At 47.8% G+C, this 22,105-nt stretch overlaps 1 protein-coding gene across 2 annotated transcripts in view; it reads right to left on the bottom strand.

The window, feature by feature from the left end:
- Window positions 1-22,105, bottom strand: part of syne1b (spectrin repeat containing, nuclear envelope 1b) — a 447,660-nt gene that overhangs the window by 45,408 nt on the left and 380,147 nt on the right. For both annotated transcript variants that reach the window (XM_078556589.1, XM_078556588.1), the window contains 4 exons: window positions 6,916-7,078; window positions 3,822-4,009; window positions 1,541-1,691; window positions 17-199 (listed from right to left, as the gene is read on the bottom strand). In XM_078556589.1, the coding sequence (XP_078412715.1) occupies window positions 17-199; window positions 1,541-1,691; window positions 3,822-4,009; window positions 6,916-7,078 (685 nt within the window). The remainder of the gene's footprint in view (window positions 1-16; window positions 200-1,540; window positions 1,692-3,821; window positions 4,010-6,915; window positions 7,079-22,105) is intronic.

The raw sequence follows: 22,105 nt of genomic DNA, 5'->3' as shown, positions 1-22,105 counted from the left end.
GGTGCTCGGGCCTTACTTTCAGTCTCCTGAGGATGGCTGTCACCCGGCGTTGTAGGTTGTCCCAGCGCTGGTTTCCCTCGTGGACCATGTCCTTGAGTTTACTGCCCGAGTCCGTGCGGTTCTCACGAGCCAAGCGCCGATACTGCTTGTTGATCAGCTCGAGCTGGGTCAGGCTTTCGTGGACCTGCCGCTGGAATGCCTGAGGGCAGGACACAGAGTAGCAGAACATTCTCACTAATTCATTATACACAGAGGACATTTACAAGCACATTAAAAAAAATATCAAACACTGCAAAATTAAGCTAGTGTCTTGTGCAACTACATAACTACAGGGTGACTTATTTAAGCCCAAAATATTAATATGAGTTGCAGCAATCCCCGTTCCCCCTATCACCCCTATGCTCACTGATCTACATTGGCTGCCAGTCAAGCAACACCTTGATTTTAAAATTCACATTCCTGTTTTCAAATCCCTCCAATGGCTTCGTCCCCACCCCATCTCTGTAATCGCCTCCAGCCTTCAAATATCTGCGCTCCTCTAATTCTGGCCTCTTGTGCAATCCCGATTTTAATTGCTTCACCACTGGTGGCCACGTCTTCAGTTGCCTAGGCCCCAAGCTCTGGAGTTCCCTCCCTGCACCTCTCCACCTCACCTCACCTCCCTCCTTTGGGACACTGCTTAAAACCCAACCCTTTGGCCAAGCTTTGGTCATCTGACCTGATAGCTCCTTGTGTGGCTTGGTGTCCTACTTAGTTTTATCATGCTCCTGTGAAGGGCCTTGGGACATTTCATTACGTTAACGGTGATAAATAAATGTAAGTTGTTGTTGTCATCTCCTGCAGCAGTGCAAATGGGGCAGGGGTTGGAGAGCTTGACTTTTGCACTACAGTGTAAAATGGGTTAGAATGAGTTGGCAGCCAGTTTGACATCTCTCCCAATGTTTATTTATGCACTGTCAAAATTACCTGTGGGTTTAGGGGTTCAGGATAGGCGAGGGGGTGGCGACTGAGAATATATTTAGACTACAGGTGAAGTGGGGTTATAGGGTGGGTAATAATTGCACCAGGGCATGTAGACATAATTCAGTCACCATTTCAAAGTTAGACCTTTTAGTGATTCTATTACAAATTCTGTGTCCACGTTGACAGCTCACATTGTAATTAACCGCTCCTGTCAACAGAGTGTGCTGCAGCACCCCCATCCCCCACTAGCAGCAGAGTGCAGCGTGACAAGTTTACATAGGCAACTCCCACTTCAAACGTGGACATTGCGATTTCTAATGGAAAAGACCAACAGAAAGTGCCTACAGATTTAAAATATTTAAGATATTATAGATGTAAATTCAACCAATTCCACCTTGAGTAAACTTTGCTGAGGGGACTTCCCTAATTCCAGATAATTATCAGCAACACAGCCAGGAACAGTGCGTACAAACAGCAAATATGCGCTAGCAAGACGATGCAGGAGACAGTGGCCACTTTAAGCCGCTGCGCTGTTGAGGCCATACAGCACCAACTGATCTGCAGCTTATCACAGCACCTCAAACTTCTTCAGTTCCTCTTTGGCGACCGTGTAGAGGACCTCGGAGGAATTGGGCACCGCTGCTGTCCGTTCAGACGTTTCAAGCCAGTCTTCGAAGCGAGAATAGTCATCCAGAAACTTCTGCCACAACCTCCAGGTTTCCTCAATCCTAAGGAAAAAAAATGGTGGGGGTTGGAAATTAAGACACAATGAAATTGTGGATATGTTGATAGGCTGAGATGAAGTAAAGTGGGAGGAAGTTCCAGTGGAGCATAAACGCCAGCAGAGACTGGTTGGGCTGAATGGGCTGATTCCAAGCTCTAAGTTCTGTGAGCAGATAGTGGTGGGCCTGCTTCTTAAACCACTCATGCTAGTTAGATACAACTGCCAGGCCGCTTTAGAGAGGACAGGTAACTCAAACCTGAGCTGCACTCTCTGCCTCCTCTGCCTTTATTCCCTCACTTGGCCTAGTCCTGAGCATAAACCTCCCCATGAACAGGGTAGAAGGACTGCAAGGTGGGGAGAGTAGGGTCTTGCCCCAGAGATGATCACAGTAGGCTACGAGAGAATTTACAGCATGGTTACCCGGGGCCAGTCAGTCCTAAGCACAGTGTGGGTCCTTGCAGCAAGGACAGTTAGTGACAGTTCAGGAGAATGGAACCAGGCTGGGGACAGCTGAGTGGGACCATAGAGTTACTTTGCTCCGTAACCACTCCCAGTCCTACAGTGCAGTGTGTATCCTCCGGACTCCAACTCTTTGCATCCCCTTCTCCACTCCACCTTTCATGGCACCGCCTTTGTCCGCCTTGGCCCAACATTTTGGAAAACAGGCCCAAGCCACCTGTCTTGCTACCCCAAGGCTTGACATCTCTGGCCAGGCCTTCAGCTACCTCCCCGCCCCCATTACTACAATATCCTTTCTTGCCTCTGTGAAGCATCTCAGGTTGTAGACTATATTCAAGGTGCTATATAAATAATAAATTTATCATAGGAACCAGACCAATACATAGAAACTCTGCTTAGAATCCATCTCTGGATTTTTAAATTCATCTCATGGTCATCATCAGACTTTTAATTCTAGATTTTTATTGAATTCAAATTTCACCATCTGCTGTGGTGGGATTTGAACCCAGGTCCCCAGAGAATTACCCTGGGTCTCTGGATTACCAGTCCAGTGACAATACCACTACAACACCACCTCCTCCTGCTATAGCACAATACAGTCATTCCAAGGGGTGGATATATGACCTTGGGCAATACAATCAGGTAGCAGTGGTTGATCAATGCAGTTTGCTTCCAAAAAGTTATTGTAAGTAACCCTACATTAAAACCTTCAACATCTTGTACTGCTGAACCCAAAGCACAGAATGGCTGTGTGGGGGAGGGGAGAGGAGTGGTGACCTTTGCCTTGCACAGAACCCATGCAAAGGTCGAGTTTGGGGTCCCAACATCGACATGGTCGGGATTGTTAAACTTAGCACCAGCTCCGCTCAGATGTGCATTTATGTAGCACCTTTCACATAGTAGAACATCCCAAGGGGCTTCACAGGAGCGTTATCAAGCAAAAATGGACTCCAAGCCAAAGGCGGCGATATTGGAACATTTAACCAGAAGCTTAGTCAAAGGTTTTAAGAAGGTTCTTAAAAGGAGGAGAGAAGATTAGGGAGGAAATTCCAGAGTTTAGGGCCTGAAGGTGCAGCTGCCAATGGTAGGGCCAAGGGAGCGAGGAATGTATAAGAAGCCAGAATTGGAGGGGCGCAGAGAGCTTGCAGGATTATGGGGCTGGGGTAGGTTACAGAGACAGCGGGGGTAAGGCCAGGGAGGGATTTGAAAACAAGAATATTTAAAAATCAAGGCATTGCTGATCCAGGAGCCAATATAGGTCAGCGAGCACAGACGTGATGGGTGAACAGAACTTGGAGCGAGTTAGGATACAGGCAACAAAGTTTTGGATGGTCTCAAGTTAGTGGAAGGGGTGGAGTATGGGAGAACGGTCAGGAGCACATTGGAATACTCGTGTCTGAAGGCAACAAAGCCATAGATGTGGGTTTCAGCAGCAGATGGGCCGAAGCAGGAGTGGAGATGCACAATATTCCAGAGGTGGAATTAGACGGCCCTGGTAATGGAGAGGATATTAGAATGCTCAGATCAGGGTCAACTGCACATTTTGCGTGGTCATATCTCCACCCCTTGGAATGACTTATTTCCCTAAAGCTGTTCTTTTGAAGGCCACTTGTCTATTTTTAAAACATTCTACATGTTGCATCACTTCCCACAGGCATGAAACAAGAGCTCTTACTTCAGCCTCCTCTCCATAGACATGGCACAGATGTTCCTCCATCTGCGATCAAGGTTGCGAGTTGCCTGCTGGATTGAGTCGCACTCCGTTTCCGTGGCACAGGCATCGCAATCGTGGAGCAGGACTTCACAAAGGTTCAGGACAGAGGCCACGCCTGTACTGTGCTTCTCAATGTCCCGTTGCAACTCCTGCAACAACAAAGTCATAGAGTTTAGTGTAACATAGAAGGAAAGCACATTTCACCTTATAATTGTTCAGGATGAGTTTTAAACATTTGATACTGAAGCGGCTAATGGCAATATGCAGCAAGGCCTGCACAACATTCATGCTTGGGCTGATAAGTGCCAAGCAACATTCACATCACACAAGTGCCAGGCAATTATCATCTCCAACAACAGAGAATCTAACCATCTCCCCTTTGACATTCAATGGCATTACCATCACTGAATCTCCTACTGTCAACATCCTGGGGGGTTACCATTCACCAGAAACTGAACTGGACCAGCCATATAAATACTGTGGCTACAAGAGCAGGTCAGAGGCTGGGAATTCTGGGGCAAGTAACCCACCTCCTGACTTCCCAAAACCTGTCAACCATCTGCAAAGCACAAGTCAGGAAGGTGATGGAATACTCTCTGCTTAGCTGGATGAGTACAGCTCCAACACTTTAGAAACTTGACACGATCCAAGACAAAGCAGTCCGCTTGATTGGCAGTCCATCATTCAATTTAAACATCCATTCCATCCACAAACACACAATGGCAGCAGTGTTTACCATATACAAGAGACACTACAGCAACTCACTAAGGCTCCTTCGACCTCCACTGCCTAGAGATATAAGTGTAGCAGATGCATGGAAACACCACCACTTGGAAGTTCCCCTCCAAGTCACACACCATCCTGACTTGGAAAGATATTGTCGTTCCTTCACTGTCGTGGGATCAAAATCCTGGAACTTGCAGGAGCACTGTGAGTGCACTTGCACTCGATGGACTGCAGTAACTAAAGAAGGCAGTTCACCGCCACCTTCTCACGGCCATTTAGGGATGAGCAATAAATGCTGGCCTTGCCAGCAACACCCACTTCCCATGAAAGAATAAAGAAAGGAAGTTGCTTTATGGCCCTTCTCTCCTGAAGAGTTTGAGCATCAAACGCTGCCCACTCCTAATAAGAAATGGGAGAGAGCAGACTGGGGTGTTCCACATCCAGAGAGAGAGAGAGAAAGAAAGAGAGAAAGAGAGAGGAAGAGAGGAATGAAAAGATAGAGGAGAGGGAGAGAAAGTGAAAGGGAAAGCGTGAAAAAAGTGTGAGAGAGAGCACATATGAGACACAAACAGAAAGTACAGCTCAGGACATCCCAAAGTGCTTTACAGCCAATGAAGTTCTTGAAGTATATTCACTGTTGTAATGATGGGGACACAGAAGGCAAATTGTGTACAGCAAACTAATGCTCTGAATGCTTGTAATAGGCTTTGGTTGAGGAATAAACGTTGTTACAAAATAGAGATAGGTTTAAGTGGTTTATATGTGTATTTGGGTGTGTTAGGAATAAGGTATATCTTTAAGTTTAATTTGTATTTCTGTATTTTGTGGTTAAAAGGATGAAACCTGAGTTTTGGTTTCACTTTGAAAGATGCCTGCATTTTAATGAGATTTTATGACTCTTGAAGGGAAGTTAAAACAATCAAGGTAGAAAAAAAACTGTGCTGTTGCCTAGCAACAGGGGTCCAGAGAGGGAGGCCACACATACACACACAGAAACTGAAAACAGTTTGAGTTCAGTTGGTCAGTGTGTTCTAAAGCTGAAAGGAGTTGCCAGCAGAAGCAGCATAGAAGAGGGACAGATAGCAAGTCCCAAATTAAAGTTGAAATCAGTTGCCAGGAGAAGCTGGACAGGAGGGAGCTGCAGGAAGCAGGTTTCTCCAAAGAATTGAAGGAGGAAGACCCCAAGAAGACCTTCTAGTCAAAGGGAATGAACAGGAATCTGGAAAAGGTCCTGTTAAGTGAAGTTAAAAGTGAGGAGCAGAGAAAGGGTCCAAGCTTAAAGGGAGAAACTGCAAGGTGCAGATTTAAAGCAACATAGGCTTTCAAGAAACCAGAAGACCCAAGGAGACAGCTGAAGGTCTGTGTCTGTTTACTATGGGATATGAAGCAGTGGTGTTCTGATGGCATGGCTGAATCAGCAAGAGAGAGAGTACGTGGAAGGAAGCTTGAATGCATGTGGTGATCCAGGAGAGCTCGAAACCCTGGAGGTGGACCCTTGTGGAAGATGTTTGAGAGAAAGCATAGGTTTGGGAGAAGATTCCAAAGCGAGTCCTTTAAGATCGAAGATTGGAAACCCTTGTGAAGTTCGGTGAGACCGGTTGGCTCTTGGTGTGAGAAGCGTCGGGGAAGAATTGAGGAGAGATCCAGAGCATCTGTTCGGGTGGCATCTGTCACTTGGTTTCAGAGTGTGGTGTGTCTGACCACAGGTCGCCTATTATTTTACATGGACTGTGTACTTACCGTGAACATTAGAGTATAAGATAGCTTTTGTAACTTGTGTTATCCTTGCAAACCTGTATATATCTATAAAGGTATAGTTGTGGATGAAGGAGTAATGTAATATAGTTCATCTTTTCTTGTTTAATGAATGTTTTATTATTTTGTTAGAAGTTCACCAGCTGACTCCTGTGACTCTGTTCAGTAGCTACTCTCCATGTACCTGAACAAAAAATAAAAGTTAGGATCTAGCAAGCCGGGTTCCCCCCCCGGCTTGTCCAGTAGTAACATCAGCTGGGATCATAACAAGATTGGCTAGGACACCAGGGTGAGCTCCCCTGCTCTTTGCTGAATAGTGGCATGGGATCTTTTACATCCACCTGAGAAAACAGGTGGAGCCACGGTTTAACATCTCATCTGAGAGACAGCACCTCTGACAGTGCAGCACTCCTTCAGTACTGCAATACGTGCTCAAGTCTCTACAGTGGGTCTTGGAATAAGTATCCTTCTAACTCAAGAGGTGAGAGTGTCACCACTGAGCCATGGTCGATTTCCCCTCCGCTGGTAATAGTTGAGTATTTCCCAGAGCAGCGAAGCTCGAATGTTCGCTTACCTGTTGCTCCGCGAGCTTCTGTTGTATTTCGTGGGAGTTGCAGGAGTCGTAGACAATTGGTCTCGATAGCTCGGTTTCAATCTGGGCAAGCCACGAGCGCAGGCTGCTCATATTCTTGTCCAGTTGCTGCACGGCAACCAGTGTCTCCTTCAGCTTCTTCACTCTGAAACCGAAGAGAAAGTGAGAAATAGTCAGCAAAAAAAAACCAGACTCCTGTTCTGGGCACTGCACCTCAGGAAGGATGTATTTGCCTTGGCAGTACAGTTACACTAGAATGATATAGCAGGGTTTAGAAGGTTAAACTGTGGGGAGAACTGTATAAACTTGGCTTGGATTTAGAAGAGTAAGCAGGGGGCGGGATCTAATCATGGTGCTTAATTTGACTAAAGGACTCAATGGGTTCAATAGAGAGAAATTGGCAGGGAAGTCGAGAACAAGAGGACACAACCTTACAATTTGGGCTGAGCAGTTCATGGGTGAAATCAAGAAACACATTTTCACACAAAGAACAGGAGAAACCTAGAACCTGTGGTTCCAAAAGGCTGTGGAAACTGAGGGTGAATTAGAACTTTCAAGACTCGGATTGGTGGAGTTTTGTTGGGGAAGGGTATTAAGAGATATAAAACCAAGGTACATGTAAACGGAATTCTGGTACAGCTCAGTGATAGAAAAGGCAGGAGGGACTGAATGGCCTACTCCTGTCCCTGTGGTCCTAGAACTCTGGTCACTGGAGCTTTGAACAGACATTATACCCAACCTGACTCTATTGTGACTGGTTGAAAGATTGTCACATTACATTTCAAATGAACGGGGCATCTTAGCAATGGACATGTTCATGGTCTTTAAAAGGTAACATTTCTCAAAGTGCGCAGGCTCACCCATTGGGAGCACACTCCAAGAAAACGGCATTCTTCCCCATTTAAATTAAATGAGTGGAAAATTCCAGAGGCCACATCAAGTGGGTGAGGCTCCACCAAGGGAAAATTCATCCCTGAAACTTCTCCAAATTGGGATAAAGGAATAAAACAATGCCGTGGCAGGAACCACACTGCATTGCAGCACACTGCACTGGGAACCACGTTGCAATGGGCAGCACACTGCACTGGGAACCACGCTGCATCGCAGCACACTGCGACAGGAACCACACTGCATCGCAGCACACTGCAATGGGAACCACACTGCAACGGGAACCACACTGCAATGCAGCACACTGCACTGGAGTTACACTGCACTGGGAACCGCACTGCAACGAGAACCACACTGCAACACAGCACACTGCACTGGGAACCACACTGCAACGCAGCACACTGCACTGGGAACCGCACTGCAACGAGAACCACACTGCAACACAGCACACTGCACTGGGAACCACACTGCAACGCAGCACACTGCACTGGGAACCGCACTGCAACGAGAACCACACTGCAACACAGCACACTGCACTGGGAACCACACTGCAACGCAGCACACTGCACTGGGAACCGCACTGCAACGAGAACCACACTGCAACACAGCACACTGCACTGGGAACCACACTGCAACGCAGCACACTGCACTGGGAACCGCACTGCAACGAGAACCACACTGCAACACAGCACTGGGAACCACCCTGCAATACAGCACACTGCACTGGGAACCACACTGCAATGCAGCACATTGCACTGGGAACCGCACTGCAACGAGAACCACACTGCAACACAGCACACTGCACTGGGAACCACTCTGCAACACAGCACACTGCACAGGGAATCACTCTGCAATATAGCACACTGCACAGGGAATCACTCTGCAACACAGCACGCTGCACAGGGAATCACTCTGCAATATAGCGCGCTGCACTGGGAACTACTCTGCAATACAGCGTGCTGCACTGGGAACCACACTGCAATACAGCACACTACACTGGGAATCACTGCAATATAGCGCACTGCACTGGGGACCACACTGCAACACAGCACACTGCACTGGGAACCACACTGCAATACAGCACACTGCACTGGGAATCACTCTGCAATACAATGTGCTGCACTGGGAACCACACTGCACTGGGAACCACACTGCAATACAGCACTGGGAACCACTCTGCAACACAGCACATTGCACTGGGAACCACTCTGCAACGGGAACCACATTGCAGTGGGAAACACTGTACTGGGAACCACACGGCACTGGAATCACACTGCAATGCAGCACACTGCACCATAAACCACATTGCAATGGGAATCACACTGCAACGTGGCATACTGCATGGGAATCATACTGCAACTCGGTACACTTTACTGGGAACCACACTGCAAACCAGCACATTGCACTGGATACCACACTGCAACGCAGCACACTGCACTGGGAATCACTCTGCAATACAATGTGCTGCACTGGGAACCACACTGCACTGGGAACCACACTGCAACACAGCACACTGCACTGGGAACCACACTGCAACACAGCACTGGGAACCACACTGCAACACAGCACACTGCACTGGGAACCACACTGCAATACAGCACACTGCACTGGGAATCACTCTGCAATACAATGTGCTGCACTGGGAACCACACCGCACTGGGAGCCACACTGCAACACAGCACACTGCACTGGGAACCACACTGCAACACAGCACTGGGAACCACACTGCAACACAGCACACTGCACTGGGAACCACACTGCAACACAGCACTGGGAACCACACTGCAACACAGCACACTGCACAAGGAATCACACTGCAACACAGCACACTGCACTGGGAACCACTCTGCAACACAGCACATTGCACTGGGAACCACTCTGCAACGGGAACCACACTGCAGTGGGAAACACTGTACTGGGAACCACACTGCACTGGAATCACACTGCAATGCAGCACACTGCACCATAAACCACACTGCAATGGGAATCACACTGCAACGTGGCACACTGCATGGGAATCATACTGCAACTCGGTACACTTTACTGGAAACCTCACTGCACTGGGAACCACACTGCAACTCGGTACACTTTACTGGGAACCACACTGAAAACCAGCACATTGCACTGGATACCACACTGCATCGCAGCACACTGCACTGGGATTCACTCTGCAATATAGCACACTGCAACAAGAACCACACTGCAACGCAGCACACTGCACTGGGAACCTCACTGCATTGCAGCACACTGCACTGGGAATCACTCTGCAATATAGCACACTGCAACGAGAACCACACTGCAACACAGCACACTGCACTTGGAACCGCACTGCATTGCAGCACACTGCACTGGGAACCGCACTGCATTGCAGCACACTGCACTGGGAATCACTCCGCAATATAGCACACTGCAACAAGAACCACACTGCAACACAGCACACTGCACTGGGAACCGCACTGCATTGCAGCACACTGCACTGGGAACCGTACTGCATTGCAGCACACTGCACTGGGAATCACTCTGCAATATAGCACACTGCAATGAGAACCACACTGCAACACAGCACAGGGAACCGCACTGCATTGCAGCACACTGAACTGGGAATCACTCTGCAATATAGCACACTGCAACGAGAACCACACTGCAACACAGCACACTGCACTGGGAACCTCACTGCATTGCAGCACACTGCACTGGGAATCACTCTGCAATATAGCACACTGCAACGAGAACCACACTGCAACACAGCACACTGCACTTGGAACCGCACTGCATTGCAGCACACTGCACTGGGAACCGCACTGCATTGTAGCACACTGCACTGGGAACCGCACTGTATTGCAGCACACTGCATTGGGAATCACTCTGCAATATAGCACACTGCAACAAGAACCACACTGCAACACAGCACACTGCACTGGGAACCGCACTGCATTGCAGCATACTGAACTGGGAATCACTCTGCAATATAGCACACTGCAACGAGAACCACACTGCAACACAGCACACTGCACTGGGAACCGCACTGCATTGCAGCACACTGCATCAGGAAATGCCACCATTGGGAAACGTTGCATTGCAAAATACTGCCATTGGGAATTGCTGCATTAATCAGGGTAATGGAAGGACGGGGTGAGAAGGTGGCGGGGGGGGTCTCCAACTGGCCTCATTACCCCATGACTGGAAGGACGGGAAGAAAAACACCCCTACCACCTCCAGGCTGGAAGGTGCATGAACATGACATCAGCTGAGGGCGAAATCAGGCTGGGTTGTGATGCTCTCTGCGCTCAACTCGTCTGCTCACACTCATGGTTTAGTTTCACTCCATAAAAGGGGAAGAAGGTAGAGAAACAACTTAGTGAACTGCAGTTCACGCTTCTAAACTGAAGCTAAACATTGCATTGCATGGAAAGAGAAGCTGAGATTTTCTGGACATTGTGCATGCTGTGTAGTTTGTACAACGGCTTACAGATGTTGAAAGTCAAGGTAAGTGAATCGCTGAGTGAGGAAGTCAAACAACCCATTTGGCTCAGAGCTCATGGTGGGGCCCCAACTAAAAGTTATCCCATTTACAGTGAGTGGATGAGAGCTGGGTGCCAACTCACGCACTTCAGGTTTCCCAAGAAGGTACAGGCATTATTGTGATAGAGATTAAACCACTCCATAGGCACCTTGAGAAAACCATCTTCCCACCCCCTCAGGATTGTTTCCTGGGCTGTCACATAGAAACAAGTCAAGCTGTCCAAATCACCAGAGCGATGAAGTGAAGGAGGAAATGAGGGACGAAGGGAGAGAGGAATGGATAAAGGGAGAGAGAGTGGGAGGGATGGAGAGATTCATGCTTGTAACAAAAACAGCAAGATGGTAACGAAACAGGTAAATCCAGTTAATCTAGCAGTTAATTCAAAGAGCCCTTGGGGAAATTACATGCAAAGTAGAAATTCAAAACTTAACTTAGAATATTATAACTTTTTAAAAAATTGGCAGATCATTTATTTGACAGGGCATGATACTGTAAAAGGTCAGCTGGTTTAACACTTTATAGCCAAAAAGTATCTCTAAGACAGTAACGATCACGACGGATGGATGATCCATTAACAATTTAAGCTAGCTCCCTTAGCAGAACTTCCAGGTTGCAATGGAGAAAAGTGCAGGATTATGGGGATAAAGCAGGAGAGCAGGGGCTAATTAAATAGCTCTTTCAAAGAGCTAGCATGGGCACAATGGGCCGAATGGCCCCTTTCTGGCCTGTAAGGTTTTATGATCCTAATTTTACTGTCCTGGGGCAGTCCTAGCTCAGGTAGCATTTTCCCTCATTAAATATTTTAAAATTTTCACTCAATACCTCAAAAGGCTTATATGCAGGTGCAGCAAGTCATTAGGAAAGCTATAGAATGCTGTCATTTATTGCGAGGGGAATTGAATACAAAAGTAGGGAGGTTATGCTTCAGTTGCACAGGGCACTGGTGAGCCATATCTGGAGTACCGTATACAGTATTAGTCTCCTTATTTAAGGAAGGATGTAAATGCATTGGAAGCAGTTCAGAGAAGGTTTACCAGACTAACACCTGGAATGGGTGGGTTGTCTTATGAGGAAAGGTTGGACAGGCTAGGCTTGTATCCGCTGGAGTTTAGAAGAGTAAGAGGCGACTTGACTGAAACATATAAGACCCTGAGGGGTCTTGACAGGGATGATATGGAGAGGATGTTTCTTCTTGTGGAAGAATCTAGAACTAAGGATTACCCATTTAAAACAAAGATGAGGCATAATTTTTTCACTCAGAGGGTCATGTGTCTTTGGCAATCTCTTCCTGAAAAGGTGGTGGAAGGAGGCTTTGAATATTTTTAAGGCAGTGGATAGATGCTTGGTAAGCAACAGGGTGATAGGTTATCGGCAGTAGGTGGGATGCAGATTTCAGGTTGTTATCAGATCAGCCACGATCTTATTAAATGGCAGAGCAGGCTTGAGGAGCTGAATGGCCTGCTCCTTGTTAGTTTGTTCGAATGTATGTTCGTATAATTCACACAAGGCAGAAATCACCAACTTAGTCGTATATATGACTCATCACTTAACTGCTGCCAAACTCAAGCAGCGGCTTAGAAAAGAATATCTGTGTTCTGTAATGCTGATGGCCTTATGCTTTTAATGTTGCATTAATTATAGCTCACTGTTCTTGAGGAATGCCTTCAGACTGAAGAACTCCCACAACACCAACTGTTAAAAGCTGCCTTATGAAAGGTTAGCTTATTAAAGTGAAATCTCCCTGCATTTCAAGTCATGAATGTAAACTGCAATCTATCCCAGATATAACCTCTACCAAATTGGAACCTGCTGCTCTTCAACTCACCCCTTGAGTTTAGGGGTGTTTTTTGCCATCATTTCCAGATTTTTCTAGGCCACGCGATGCTCTGAAAATTCTCCAGTGTATTCACCTCAACTGGCGTCGGCCATGGCTTAGCGGATGAAAGATCATTGACCTGGAATGTTAACACTGCCTTTCTCAGCAGCCTGGCTGCTGAGTATTTCCAGTATTTTCTGTTTTTATATTAGTTTAGTGGTAGCGCTCTGTCCTCTGAGTTAGTGAGAGTGGATAGTCTCACTCCAGAGGCTGACGCACAAAATCCAGGTCAACACTCCACTGCATTAGCGGGGGAGTGCTGCACTGTTGGAGATGCAGGTTATCTGGTGAAGCATGGAAACAAGGCCCGGTCTGTTCTCTCAGATGGACGTAAAAGATCTCAAGACATTATTTTGAAGAGGAGCAGGGAAGTTCTCCCTGGTGACCTAGCCAATGTTTATCCTTCAACTAACAACACAAAAATGGGATTATCTGGTCGTTATCACATTGCTGTTTGTGAGAATATGATTGCTGTCTGCAAACTGGTTTCTGCGCTTTCTTCATGGTAATAATGTCTACACTTAATTGGCTGTAAATCACTTTTAGACATCCCAAGGTTGGGAAAGGTGCTATAAAAATACAGGGGTTTTCTTTTTTCTTTCTAAAGTAAAGTAGCCAGTCTGTGCTGACCTGAACTGGGCAAGGTCGAGAATACGCTGAATTCAGCTTTCATAGATCAATTCAGCTTTGGTAAGCTATCCTAACATCTAACGAAAAAAACTACCACCTAAATGGCAATGAATTAAAAGTCTTTAAGCTCATTTCTCAACAAACTCTGCTCCGACAAACAAGCAAAGCAGCCAATACTTCAAAAGGATGTGTGTAGAGGACAGCAATACTTAAAAAAGTATAATTAATGAACTAATTCAAGTGACTTGCGACAGGGCTTTAAAGCCGTTTAGACAGTTTAATACTCTTGCTGTCTGTTGCATAGATTTGCATAGAATTTGCAGCAGAGAATTTACATGCATTAACACTCAAAACCAGCTCCGCTGGGCGGGACACAGCGTTCGTTTGCCTGACACCAGAATCCCGAAGTAACTGCTCTACTCAGAACTCAGTCATGGCAGAAGACTCCCAAGAGGGACATCAGAAACGCTTTAAGGAGGTCCTCAAAGCACCCCTGAAGAGGTCAGACATACCCATTGACTCATGAGTGTCCCCGGCTTGTGACTGATCAAAATGGAGGAAGCTCCCTGGGAAAGGCACTGAACACATTGAGAAACTTGGTCGGGAACATGCAGAGGCGAAGCTGAGGTGTCGGAGGGAGTGCGCAAGCCTCCAAACCACCAGTCTACCCAAACCCTTCAAGCACCATCTGCCCCGCATGTGGCAGAGTGTGCAGATCGCGCATTGGACTTATCAACCATCTCAGAACCCATCAAACCGGGTATAAGCAAGTCATCCTCGATCCCAAGGAACTGCCTAAGAAGATCGTAGAGAAGCAGGCCATTCAGCCCAACTGGTCTAGGCTGGTGTTTCTGCTCCACACAAGCCTCTATTCCACTTTACTTCAAGTCATCTGATCAACACATCCTTCCATTCCTTTTTCCCCGCTTGTACTTATCTAGCTTTCCCTTAAACGCATCTGTTATTCACTTCAACTATGCCATGTGGTAGCGAGTTCCACATTCTCATCAGTCTCTGGGTGAGAAGCTTCTCCTGAATTCCCTACAGGGTTTATGAGAGACTCTCTTGTGTTTATGACCTTCAGAAAAGTAAAGTGTCCTGAATTAGTGGAAAATGTTGTTTTAAATCTGCAAGCTTACTAGGATGGAGATAAAAACCACAAAAACTGCAACAAAGTGAGGTGACGTGAGGAAGAGGATACAAATGAATGGCACAGTGTACACAGTAACAGTAACCAACAGCCGCTTCAGACTGTCAAACAGAACACAGTGACTAATGGGACTTGGGAATGCAACGGCAGAAGTTGGGGTCAAGATGGTTAGGTTTACAACCAATCTGGATCAAGACTGCCAGGCTCATCTTTGGCCAAATCCTTCGTTAACTCCTTGTGAGATTATAGATCCCTTACCAACTTGTTGCTCCATGGACTGTCTTATTGCTTTGAATGCCCGTCATTTATGAAAGGGCTCATAGGTGTGGTTCAGGAAGCTGCACAGGCGAAAACACCTCTAGAACCTGGAAGACTTCATTGTGCATGTATTTAAGATTGTCTTAAAATGAACGAAAAGTCATGTTGCGTTCCTCAAAAGCTCTTGCATCAAAATTTACCACAGAGTCTGCTGATAAAGTAATGTTTTGTGAACGAAACACGCTGTTTAATATGCAAATCTTCCTGCAGCTTGTGGCGAGGAAGGGCTACCCCATGAAACGTGGATGGGCGCAAGTTGCTGGAGCATGCAATGGTGCTCCTTCGTCAGCTTTGCAAAGTGGCCTCTTGCCATTAACCTCCCCCATGCATTTCATGGAACTGCCGCACTTGCGCATTAGTTGTCCATTAAACATGCCACAGAAAGTTAAGTCCATTAATTAATGGTGTAAGTACCCACCTAACGAGATGCTAGTTGTCAATTACTGGCAATCAACCTCTTTCCCTGAAAGCGAATAATCAAAAGGGTGGAGCCGGATTCCTTCCGATTATCGATTGTTGTGGAGATTTTAGAAAACGTCAAATTTTAAATTTATACATTTTTCTTACTTTCCTCTCCTCTTAATCTAATCTCCACATCCCTCTCTTTGTTGCTTTTGCTGTACCTGAATTGACAATAAGTTCACCCACTCTAATTCTCCCTCTTTCTCAGTCCTTCCTCTGTTTATTTCTCAATCCATAAATCTCATTGGTTATGGCAATAGATTACTTGTCCTGTTGCTCATGAAGATCCCAGATGCCCTGTTGCCCTCACTAGCCAACAATTTACAGAGCAAGGCATTTTTGAGCAGGAGGGTTTAGGATAGGGTAACTAATAGCACACACCACAAACTGCAAAAGAAAATCTAGGTCCTTGTTTCATTCAAAGCAGTTTTACTCCCTACAGAAGAGAAAAGGTTAAATTGGTAATCCCAATTTTAAGTGCTCACTTAGCTAATTAGATATAAACTTCCCATTCCCCATAAGGAAAAAAACAGTTCGGACCAGTACTCTTATTTCCCAGTTTTTACTGTTTTTCTCCTTCTGGGTCAGATGGTATCAGTAAAGACGAGATGGTCTCTGATGGAGGGATATCCTGAGCAGATAACAATACTACTCGTTCTGCGATCACAGGTCACAGCAGGAGTTCAGCACACACATTCCATTTGCCTGCACCTCTCATAGAGATTCCTCCTTAAATTAAGTGACAGTAATTCAGTGTGCAGACAGCCGGCAGGCTGTGACCTCGCTTGCACAAGAATTATTGGGATGCTGCTGTCCCTTTGTGCTATTCTCAGAATGAAGAAGTGTGGCACTTGGCTTTGCACAGGAAGGAAACAGGATGTGCAGTCAGGTTTTTCAGAAGCAAGGTAAAGGAACAGCCACAAATAACCACGACCTGGAGACTGCAACGCCGGAGCAACCAGGGCGGGCAAACGTCTGTGGGGGGGGACAACTGCGCAAGGGGGGGTCTCTAACCAAGCATGCAACAGCAGAAAGCGACTGAAAAGGAGAAGCAAAGACCTGCCTGTTAACGTCACAGTGACACTCGGGGAGCTCAGGGTCTGTATCGCAGCACTCAGCCATTGCTTCTACCAGGGCGACTGCAGCGACAAGGAGATAGGAGACCACCTCTCGCTAAAAAGACCTGAAGAACTTCAGTACAGTGCACGCCAAGACCATCATACAGCAGACAGTGGCCCAGCAAATCGTTTGCCAGTCGTCACACTCAGCAAATGTTACTAGAGCCAGCCTGACAACTGGCACAATGGAGTGACAAGTGTTCAGGTTTCTAAATAAAAACTTACACTCATCGGCATGTGTTGCTGCGGCTCACATTCCTGGGGCATCAGGCCAGCGACATCCAAGCACAGCTCCTTCTGAACGGGGGCACCCAATCTCGGCACAGCAGACCCAGCTCTCCAGCACCCGGGATCCCAGCGTTAAGAGGCCAGCACTGGCTTCAATGCAGAGACTTATCTGGTGCCTTGCTGCAGCAGACGCAGGCAAACACTGCGAACTATTCCTAAACTATGACGTCTCTCCACTGGGATGTGTGGAAGCCAGCAAGGCAAAGCACAAGCTGTAAGCACAGCAGCAGCTGTCTTTCTCTCTCCCTCCCCTATCCCACGAAAGCACTTCCCTCCTAACACAGATTTGCAAGAAGGGACAGCCTCTCCCACAATGTTCACTGCGCACTCACAATCGGCTGTTTTCGACTGGTCATCTTTCTCTGGCCATCCCATCTTAGCCGGAGGCTCACTGAACTGTGTAACTCTGAATTCTTGCGCGTGTTTTGCCAAGAACTGGGACAATGGGCAATGAAATCCCCTGCAGCTGTGAATTTCAGCTCTAGATTTTGCTCCACAGCCTGATCTTTATTAAGGCTTTCTGCCTGCTGGGCTCACTGTGTGCAAGACGCATTGCAACACCCGGGAATCTCCTCGCCGAGCCATTGGGGAAACTAGGTTAAACCGAGCTCGCTTGTCCGACAGAGAAAGCGTACATCACATCTCGGGGGAGGACCGGGAGGGGACGAACTGAAGTGCTCTTTGAAAGAATCGGCAGTTGGCACAGACAGTCACATACAGGCTCCCTTCTGTGCTGTGCTATTCTACATCTTGGAGGAAAGGGGACCCCCAGAGACAGCCTCATCTTCATCGTATGAATAAGCCAAGCAGCCCTCTTCCTGCCACAGGCTGGTCTGGTCCGGGGATCAGGTTAATGAGCCTGTCACAGACGATTGGCTCGGCGTCAAACATCTGACCCCACAGTCACCGGCCGACTTGCTCCTGGAGGAGGACAGCGATTGGTTAATCTTTAGGTAACCCACAAGCACAGGTTAAGAGCGCTCGCTGGTCAGACAGCGGACACCTGGAACTCCACATGAGAGCCAACGAGCAGCAGAGCCCAGCCTGAAACATGAGTGGGTCCTGCCACCATTCCCTTAAACACAACGGAGATATACACCAAATGCCCTCGGGCATTATTTCCATTCGTTCAAGGTGCTGCGTGTCAGCAGCAGTCGTTTGTCCGCCTGCCACTCAACCAAGGCAGGCACTGAGCCCTGGATCCACCAAGACACGTTCCCCTAAACCTGCCTCAGCTAGCAACTTCCAGCAGCTGTTGTCCCGCCCTAGGCCTCACCAACAACAACTTGCATTTGGAAAGCACCCACAGAGTGTGGAAAAACATCCCATGGCACTTCCAAAGAGGCATCGTCAATGAAAAATCTACAGCTAACCAAAGAAGTAGCTGTTAGGAGGGGTGACCAGAGGTCTGGCCAATGTGCTATGTTTTAAAAAGGGTCTCACAGGGGAGAGGGAGCAGGAAAGGCAGAGAGATTTAGAGAGGAAATTCCAGAACAATGCGCCAAGGTGACACAGCAATCAGTGTCGGGATGAAGCAAGCAAGAGGTGGGCAAGGGGCCAGAGTTGGAGTTCGTGGGTGGTTGCAAGGCTGAAGGAGGTTATAGAGATTAGAGGGATTTGAAGACAATGATGGGAATCTTAAATTGAGAAGACCAGGAGCCAATGTTTGTTAGCAAGGACTGAGGCGATGGTGATTGGGAGTAGGTGCATGTTAGGATTTAGGCAGCAGAGCTCAGGATTGCTTCATAAGCTGTCTGATGGACATATCCCCCTCAGCGTGGAAGGACCCTGCAGAGGGCGGCTTGTAACACGCCTGCTAGCTGGAATTTCTGGGCATCCACACCAAATATTGTGTGCCAAGTCTTACTTATCATGAACTGAGTAATGCAGAACCCGATTGGCAAATTAGCTGCTGCGTTTCCCTATATTACAACAGTGACTATAGTTTACAAGTAGTTTTTTTTTATTATTGTTTCACGGGGTGGGGACGTCGTTGTCTAGTTATTGCCCTTGAGAAGGTGGTGGTGAGCTGCCTCCCTGAACCGCTGCAGTATAGGTGGTGTAAATACACCCACAGTGCTGTTAGGAAGGGAGTTCCAGGATTCTGACCCACCGACAGTGAGGGAGTGGGTCCTGAGGGAGTGGCGATATAGTTCCAAGTGAGGATGACACGTGGCTTGGAGGGGAACTTCCAGGTGGTTGTGTTCCCATGTATCTGCTGCTCTTGGCATTTTAGGCGTAGAGGACATGGGTTTGGAAGGTGTTGTCGAAGGAGCCTTGGTGAGTTGCTGCAGTGTATCTTGTAGTTGGTCCACACTGCTGCCACTGTGCGTCGGTGGTGGAGGGAGTGAATGTTGAATGTGGTGGATGGGGTGCCGATCAAGCAACTGCTTTGTCCTGGATGGTGTTGAGCTTTTTGAGTGTTGCTGGAGCTGCACCTCATCCAGGCAAGTGGGGAGTATTCCATCACACTTCTGACTTGTGCCATGTAGATGGGGGACAGGCTTGTGGGAGTCAGGAGGTGAGTTACTCGCCGTAGGATTCCCAGTCGCAGAATCATCCCAGATTTGCACTAAGTGTGGCAGTGCACAAGTAAAACAACATTTTACCCACCGGCCGCTGTGGCGGGTTTTCCCGCCATATCCTCCCAAGCCCGCCACATTAATTATGCATTCCCGGGAAACACGCCATTTCCATGGCGGGCGGGCTCTCATTTGCCTGCCACGCCATCACCTCGCTGCTTCATCACACCAGGCACCACATTTAAACTACAGCCGTGCTCAGTGCTTCCAGCCCAGGGCTGCAGCAAAGAAGACATGGCCCCAAAAGGCAAGAAGACTGCAGCCCTCGAGGGCCTTTTGGACACCGTGGAGGCCCACTGTGATGTCCTCTACCCCCGCTCTGGCTGCAGGAGGGGCAACAACATTACCACTCCAGCTTGGTAGGTGCCGGCAGTGGTGATCAGTGCCAATTTTGCACAGAAGAGGTTGGCCAACAAATGCAGAAAGAGGATGAATGATCTCATCCCTGCCACCAGGGTAAGGCAACCATCTCATCACTCTAAACTCACACACTCACAAGCCCATCACACATTCACTGGCAGCTCACTCACTGCCAACTCAAGGGACATCACCACCCATTCTCACACACATACCCTCACATGTCCATCTGACCTCATCTTGTCTGGAGACTGCCTCCTCAGCCCTCACCATCTTAGGCCACTTGCACAGATCAACATGTGTCCCACGCAGACCCTGGGATACCCTCCTTCCCCAGTACAGCCCTCGCCCTGCAGCCTCTTCCCTTGCCTGAGGCCACTTCTCCCCCTTCCCCAAGCAAGCCCAAGCCCTGCAGCCATTGAAAAGCCACCCCCGCCTCGTGGCTGGTCTGGTAAGTAGAAACCTGCCCATGAGCCCCCCTAAAAGTGATGTGGTGCTGTGTCTGTGAAGCCTGGCGCTGATGACTGCGAGTGCTGCCCGAAGCAAGGTAGGCAAACAAACCTCGAAGTCCCGAGTGAAGTGCAGCCCACCAGGTGCACTCCTTATATATGCTGTTATGAAACATGCTGGCGTGTTTTCCCACCGACACGGGCAGACGATCCGGCGGGGGAGGATGACTCCGGCAGGGTGACCTTATAATGATATGCTAATGTATTACAACGAGGTTCCCGACGTCTGATGGTGGGGAATGCGGCCCACCATCGGCAGGCGGTGCAGACAATCGCAAACCGGTTTCATGACGTCGTGAAACCCGATTTTTGGCCTTCTCGCCACATTGTCTGCTCATGCCACCAAACACGGCCGACACTGGCGGACACGGGAAATCCCAGCCCTAGTCTCTGACCTGCTTCATTAGCGGTGAAGCCCTTTGTGGTGTCCTGAGGTTGAGAAAGGCAGTATATAAATGCAAGTCTTTCTATCCTGACATAACAGCCTTACAGTGCCTGTAACGGAGCTAAATTCAGGTCATAAAACAAATTGACTTAAAGGACAGCATTCAATATAATTAAGTATCATTATAATGGCAAAGCACATTAACAAAGAGGCAGGCATCATGACCCACAATCCTAGCTCCGACTTCACAAAAAAGCAGGGAAAATGATGAAAGCAAACAGGGCAGGAGCGGAATGAAATCCGAGCATTGCTGAGACCCCAGGACAAACGAGTTTAATGCTCAAGCCCAGCCAGACGGGGAAAATTACTGCTTCATTCAGAAAAACACATTGGGTTTTTGAAAAAGCTCAAGAAACTCGTTCACAAGAGTTTGCCTCACATACATTTGCCAGCAACCGGCAAAAAAAAAAAATCCAGCAGCCTCCCCTTCTCATTAAAAGCAGCAGCAAAGTCGAGCATAAATCAGCTCCAGTGAATGTGTGGCTTCTCGACCGATCCCAGGATGTGGGGCCCACAGAGAGAGCTGGAGCACTCGAAGCGTCGCTCAGGAAGTTCCGGCATAAAAGGAGTTAAACTGACTCACTCTGTTTTATATGTGTAGCTGCTCAGCTTGGCCAGACACTGTCAGAATGCGGTAACAATCCCTCGAGGCCTGGGCCAGCGGCAGCTTCTCAAACTTAGCTCAGCCCGTTTGGAATCCAGCAATTTTATTTCACAGCAAACAAAACCCTCTTTTGTTCAGCCTCCCACAACCCAGTTTAGCGAGAGACCCAAAGCGGCTGGAATCGGTGCCAATAGGGATATTGGATGAAAAGCCCCCCCCACCTCCCCAATCATCGACAGGACACATCCTTATCTCTCTAAAGGGTCCCTTACGCATTAAGATAGCACAGCACAAGGGAATTTCCTGTCCGCACGGCTAATTATTTTAGCTGCTTAAAGAAGCCTCTCATTCCAGCTCCTGTTCTCTTCACTGACGGGGCTAGAAACCCATTTAAAAGGGCATCATGTCTAGGGGTCAGATTC

Source organism: Cetorhinus maximus, chromosome 14 (genome assembly GCF_964194155.1).
Source record: "Cetorhinus maximus chromosome 14, sCetMax3.hap1.1, whole genome shotgun sequence".
NCBI lineage: Eukaryota > Metazoa > Chordata > Chondrichthyes > Lamniformes > Cetorhinidae > Cetorhinus > Cetorhinus maximus.
The sequence above is the reverse complement of the archived record's forward strand: the minus strand, read 5'-3'. Positions and strand labels throughout refer to the sequence as shown.